Source organism: Chrysochloris asiatica, unplaced genomic scaffold (genome assembly GCF_000296735.1).
Source record: "Chrysochloris asiatica unplaced genomic scaffold, ChrAsi1.0 scaffold00038, whole genome shotgun sequence".
Taxonomy (NCBI): Eukaryota; Metazoa; Chordata; class Mammalia; order Afrosoricida; family Chrysochloridae; genus Chrysochloris; species Chrysochloris asiatica.
In genome coordinates, this window is record NW_006408556.1 from 22,540,803 (window position 1) to 22,547,865 (window position 7,063).

General features: G+C 40.9%; 1 protein-coding gene across 1 annotated transcript in view; it reads right to left on the reverse strand.

The window, feature by feature from the left end:
• The window catches only part of LOC102826603 (cytochrome P450 2K4-like), a 39,626-nt gene that overhangs the window by 2,439 nt on the left and 30,124 nt on the right, over positions 1-7,063 (reverse strand). The window contains exons 6-7 of the mRNA XM_006860615.1: positions 5,060-5,201; positions 3,713-3,897 (exon numbers count right to left, since the gene is read on the reverse strand). Coding sequence (XP_006860677.1) covers positions 3,713-3,897; positions 5,060-5,201 — 327 coding nt within the window. The remainder of the gene's footprint in view (positions 1-3,712; positions 3,898-5,059; positions 5,202-7,063) is intronic.

A 7,063-nucleotide genomic window follows, 5' to 3' on the forward strand; every position in this document is an offset into this window, starting at 1 on the left:
TCTAGTTAGGCATGATCAGCTGGGTCCTTACAGCTGGACTAAAGTTTTGTTCAGTACCAATGAAAACAGATTCCCTGGGGTGTATAAACAGCACACTCAGCTGTTAAATCAAAGGTTAAAGTTTGTGTACACCCAGAAATGCCTGGGAAGAAAGACCTGGTGATTTACTTCAGAAAGATAACCCATTGAAAGCGCTAGAGAGCACAGCTTTATTCTGATACACAAGAGACAGTAATGAGTTGGTGTGAACTTGATTGCCACTGGTTTCACTAACAAACAAACATGAGCATTTATGATTTAAAAATTACTTTAGATCAACAGTTTGGGGGGTTCATCCAGAAACCAAAAATATTCTCTGCAATTTTCTTAAAACCAATCAATTATTTAGCTTAAGTAATAAACATGGTATACTTTGAGCATTGTGCTGTTTAAGAATTATCTATATGGGATCAAGTTGGCAATACCACCAAAGATTAGATGGGAAACCTGTTGTTTTTAGGTGCTGTTGAGTTGGTTCTGAATCATAGCGACTCTGTATAGAGTTTCCTAGGAGCAACTAGTGGGTTTGAGCTACTGATTTTATGGATAGCAGTATAGTAGTTATTCTGTAGTTCCACTCCAGGACTCCAGATGGGAAACTTATAGGGCAGCAAATTTAGGGAAATACAGTGGCTCTGTAGGATAAGCAGTAGACTGCAAATCACAAGATCAGTGGTTCAAGTCCACCAGCTGCTCTGTAGGATAAAGATGAGGCTTTCTGCTCCTGCAAAGACTGACGGCCTTAGGAGACTTATACAGGATTGCTGTGAGGAGGAACTGATTCCATAGCATTTAACAATTACAACATGCTTATATTCATGGGAGAGAAACAGTTCAGACATGAAGGGTGAGAATTTTTACACACTTGTAGAATGTGATCAATGTCACTGATTTGTGTGTGTAGAAAATGTTGAAATGGTGTATAGTCTGCTGTATAGATTCTTAACACCAAGCAATACTTTGAATTTATTAAATCTATTAAACCAAATAATTTCCTGGTGTGGTGCTGTGAGTTAATGCACCAGACTGCAAAGCCGTTTGAACTACAAGCTTGGTGGTTCAAGCTCACCAGTCGCTCCTTGGAAACCCTATGCAGGGTCACTATGGGTTGGAAGCGACTCGATGGCACTTAGCAACAACAACAACAATAACATTAAACCAAATAAGCAAACAATCGCCCTTCCCCCACACCTCATGAGCATTGAACTCAGAACTGGGGACAAATTCTTCTCTAGTCAGGTAGCTCCTGTTTAATGATAGTAGATTTCATTTTTGCTAAACTCCATTTTATAGATTTGTATGTTGTTGTTGTGCATTGATGGTCAGTTATGACTCTTGACATGGGGTTTCTGAAAGCAGCTGGTGGGTTTGAACTATTGACTTTGCGGTTACCAGTCTAGTACTTAGCCTATACTGCAGTACTAGATTTGTACTGTTGTTGTTGTTGTTGTTACATGCTGTCGAGCCAATTCCGACCCATAGTGACCTTGTATAGGGTTTCCAAGGAGCAACTGGTGAGCTTGAACCACTGACCTTGCGATTCAAACAACTTAGCAGTCTGGCGCATTAACCCACAGCGCCACACCAGATTTGTATGGTGCAAGTTAAATAGTGATAATGTGCTAACTGTAAGCACAGGATAAAGGACACATATGAAAGAACTATGTGTAGTTCCTGGTAGACTTTGATGCTTCATGAGTGTTTGGTTTTTTATGTCCACGGATTGTCATAGTGAACAAGTTAAGTTAGGCAAAATCTGCTGCCATTGAGTTGATTCCAACTCATAGAAATCCTATATGGCCAAGTAGAGTTGCCAATGCTGTAATCTTTGCAGAAGCAGACTGCCACATCTTACTTCTGCAAAACAGTTAGTGGGTTCAAACCAGTGACCTTTTGGTTAGCTGTTGAGAGCTTAACCACTACACCATCAAAACTCCTTAAACAAACCCACCCAAACAACTTATCAAAAAAGGCCATTCTACTTCCAAAGCTCTGAAACAGATGTTGCAAATGAAACCATTTTAATTGGAAATATCTGTAAGGAAGTGTGTTCTGAGCACCAAAAACCAAAGCAAAAGCAAAAAACATTAAGAATAATATTCACTATTTTACTTGGGTTACATAATCCCAGTTACCTCTCTAAAAGGGCTTTAAAATACAGTCTTTGTGGTTATCTATATAAGGAACTCTGGTAGCGTAGTGGTTACGAATCGGGCTGCGAACCTTAAGGTCAGCGGTTCGAAACTACCAGCCGCTCCGCGGGAGAAAGATGAGGCTTTCTACTCCCGTAAAGATTTACACCCTCGGAAACCCTGTACAGGGTCGCTATGGGTCGGAACCGACTCGACGGCACTTAACAACAACAACAACATTTAATCATATGCATCTGTATAGCTTTGTGAGTTCACAAAAGGACAATTACTACTTTTAATCATTCTTTTAATCATTTGATTTGACTTTTTAACAGTTATGTATACTGAATACTACTCACTGACTTTCTCATCCTTTTACCAATGGTGCTAGATCATTTCCTGTTTCACAAAAGAGAAGATGCTCAGATTCTGCAAGATTGAATAACCTTTGCCCTGGTACGCGGTTAGATAGCCGGGACTGTAAGCTCACAGCCCAGTAGATAGCTAGAATGAAAATCCTGTCACTATTACTACTTCCTTAATAATTTCTATATTGCTTTTGGATTTTTAAAAAATTGCTTGTTATGCTTATTTTTCCATCTTAGTTGCTAATCTACTGAACTTAATTCTATGAGTATGTTTAATGCATGCTGAGAATATGCAATCCAAATGAATTTAGCCACCCTCTTGTTCACAGGGTATTATCAGGATAGGAAGTGATGCTGTAAAGAGGGATCCCCATAACCAATAGCACCCTGGATCTATACAGAAGTAGAACTGTTGTTGTTGTTAAGTGCCGTCGAGTCGGTTCCGACCCATAGCGACCCTGTACAGGGTTTCCGAGGGTGTAAATCCTTACGGGAGTAGAAAATCTCATCTTTCTCCCGCGGAGCGGCTGGTAGTCTCGAACCGCTGACCTTAAGGTTCGCAGCCCGATTCGTAACCACTATGCTACCATAGAAACAATTAATCTAGGTAAAAATGAAAAGAATTAGTGCTATGGATTTACCTGACCTTATGCCAACTCATGTCTTGAGTGTAGTTTAAAAAATACCTATATATGCTTTCTCAGTTTGCCAGTGGAATCCAGAGGACTGCATCTATGTCTTAATATTGGGAATTCAAGAGAGCATAATGTGTTTCAGTGTGAGGAGGGAAATGAAGCATGACATCACTGCCCAAGGAAGGATGTGTGGTGAGAGTGCAGGGTGCTAAAGGATGACACATGCTGACTGGAATCCTGACTCCATTAGATGCCAAATTTCCAGTCCTGGCAAATGACTTAAACTCTCTGAACCATAGTTTCCTCAATTATAACACAGAAGAATAATAATGCCTTGTAGAGTTCTGCTAAGTAATTGCTATTACAAACATAGCACAAATGCTGTTCATTGCAAAATAGGAAAGGAGGGAGGCAAAAAATGAAGCAAGAAAGAGAGGTGGGCTGGGATTGTACTTGACAGGTCATTTTAGTGTTTCTTTGATTTGACCAGCTCATATTTTTTCCCTTCTCGTGTCATTCCCCAGCCTTATATACTTACCTTTGGAATAAAGTAATTTTTAAAGGTGATATTTGTGGTAGTTGCATGGGGTAAGCCTGCAGGCAGGATGTTAGCAAATCTCTGTATTTCATGGATAACTGCATCTGTGTATGGCATTTGAGTGCGGTGTGCAATTTGAGGCTGGGCTGATCCAACGACTTTAGTGATCTCATCATACACTTTTTCTGGATAAAATAAATTAAAATATTTCAAGTCTGGAATAAGAAAGAGTATTGGAACAGCTTTCCCCGTTTTCTTTAAATGTGAAAATCAAACCCAATGCTGTCTAAGTCCTTAGCTTCCCTTTTCTCTGCTCTACTGCCACCCCCTAGATCTCCTCTGGGAACCTACATGCCTTCAAATCATCTCAAGGTGCTTGAAGAACAAAATCGACTTTCTTTTATCTTAAGAAAACTAAAGACACAGACTATCCTTCAGGCTACAAACTATAGGTACCCTGATGGATATGTTGTTGTTGAGTTCTGTTGAGTCAGTTCTGATTCATAGATACCCTGTATAGGATTCTCGTGGAGCAGCTGACAATATAATGGTTTGCTATTAACTACTATTAACTACTTAGGAGCTCTGGTAGCGTAGTGGTTATGAATCGGGCTGTGAACCTTAAGGTCAGCAGTTCGAAACTACCAGCTATTCTGCTGGAGAAAGATGAGGCTTTCTGCTCACATAAAGATTCAGTCTCAGAAACCCTGTCCAAGGTTGCTATAAGTCGGAACCAACTCCACGGCACATAACCACCAACCATCACCACTAACCCAAAGAGTCTTGATATGACACTGCAAAATAATGCACTGGATTGAAAGGTTGGTTTCAATCACAAAGTCAGTGGTTCAACTCACCAGCCATTCCTTGGAAACCTTATGAAGAGTCACTATAAGTCATAACTGACTTGATGGCACTGAACAACAGCAACTAACCTTAAAAGAGAGCCCTGAAGGCCCTGCAAAAAACTGGTTGTTTAATCCCAGCTAGTGGCACCATGGAAGAAAGGTCTGGCAATCTACTTCCATAAAGATTACAGCCCAGAAACCCTATGGAGCAGTTCCACTCTGTAACACATGTGGTTACCATCGTTGGAATCAACTTGATGGCAGTGGGTTTGGTGTGGATTTTTGTATGGCTACATTATTGTTGTCAAGCACCATTGAGTCGGCTCCAACCCATACAGACCTTGTATAGGGTTTCTGAGGAGCAGCTAGTGAGCTTGCAGTTCCAATGGCTTTGCAGTCTGGTACATTAAACCACAGCACCACATCAGATTCTGCTTTTTCCAGACTAAGAGGTTTCTGACTTCCCTTTAGACAATGTCATGAAACTTAGAGCACTTACTCTGGACCTCAGGATACCGCATCATAAGCAGAATTCCCCAGCGAAGTGTGGAGGCTGTGGTCTCTGTACCTGCCGCAAACAGATTACTCACAAGTGCTACCAGATTCTCATCACTGAAATACTCAGTAGACTTATCCTTCTCCTGAAAAAGTAAAATGAATCATTAGTGATGAAATAATTTTATATTATAGATCATTGGGAATAGCTTGAATTAAAAAAATAAAGCATTGCATTGTGTATTCAGTCCATCAGGATTTTTTATTGTGAGAATTTTGGGATAAAACACATCCGAGGGTAGCGTAGTGGTTACAGATCGGGCTGCGAACCTCAAGGTCAGCAGTTCGAAACTACCACATATTCCATGGGAGAAAGATGAGGCGTTCTGCTCCCATAAATATTTACAGCCTCGGAAACGCTGTACAGGGACGCTATGAGTCAGAACAAACTCCACGGCACATAACCACACCACCACCACCAGGGTCTAAAAATGGTAAATAATTGTAATAATGAGAAAACCTATTTGCCACTTACAAAGATTGCATTAGTTTTAAACTGAGTGATTAGAATATCCCGACACTGATATTTTAAAATATGAAGTTGAGACTTCCGGTTGTGGTGGCAGCAGAGACAGAGTCAGGTAGGACAGGCTCCGTGGGGGAGGAACCAAAAACCCAGAGAAGCTGCTTTCACAGAAGAGCACCAAAGTTCTGGATCTAGCGTAAGATGCAGGGTGTCAGTTTCCCACACACGCCAGTGGAAAACTCACGGGTATGTAGGAAAATACTGCGATTTAGGAATCGCTCAAGGCACGGCATTCCTTCTGCGGCTACCCCACCTGGGCTGCGTTCAGAGGGTGGGGCTACAGCCAGATGGCACAGGGAACCAGCGCTAAAAGCGGTTCAGTGACATTTGCAAAAGAAGGTGCAGGAGGGGGGATTCCAAACATTTTTGCCTCCTCTTCCTTGTGGCACCTTCTTTGCCCAGCTTGGACACCTTCAGGCGGGTGGGTGTGCACCCCCCGAAAAAAGTCTAGTGTTGAGCCCACAGTTTTTCCCAAGGCACAGAGAGAAAGAGCCCTATCAGTCGGAAGGGTAAATTCTTTGGCTGTTGCTTATGACATCAGTCTCTGGGTCACAGCCCTAAAATTAACTTGTGCAGGACCCTTTACTCTGCCATATCCAACAAGAAAAAAGGAGGCCTGTCAGGCCTGACAGACAAACCATATGAACAACAAAATAGATTGACAGATGTGGCAACACCACCTGAAACTCAGATGACGGATAGCAGAGTCCAGAACAGAACAAACCTACAATGAATTCAAAGGAGCTGGGAGATCAACCAAAGATCAAAATAATATCAATGTCAAAGAAGGGATAAATGTAGGAACAGAGATCCAGATGGTGAGGAGGTCAGGTAGATTACTGGATACAATAGATTGGCTTAAATGGAGAGAAAAGTTAATAGTCTATAATGTAACCCCAAAGAAAATTAATATTTCACAACTTACCATGAAAATGAACTTCTAAGCAGAACAAGCAAACATGAAAACTAAGAAAAAGCAACAAGAAACAGCATAAAACCCACAAACTCAGCATAAGAAGGCATGCAGAGCAAAGAAACGAACAGCACTACCAAAAAATTAATATAATGGCAGCAATTAATTCATACCTATAGATAATTACACTGAATGTCAATGGATTGAATGCACCAGTGAAGAAACAGAGTGGCAGAATTGATAAGAAAACAAGACCCTTTAACATGCTGCCTGCAAGAGATACACCTTACACACAAATACTAAAAAAGACTAAAAGTTAAAGGATGGAAAAAAATATACCAAGCTAACTTCAACAATAAACAAGCAGGAGTGGCAATACTAATCTCTGATAAAGTAAACTTTAAGAGACAAACCAGCATAAGAGATAAAGTAGGACACTACCTCATGGTCAAAGGGTCAACTGAGCAAGACAACATAACCATAATAAATATCTACGCTCCCAATGAAAA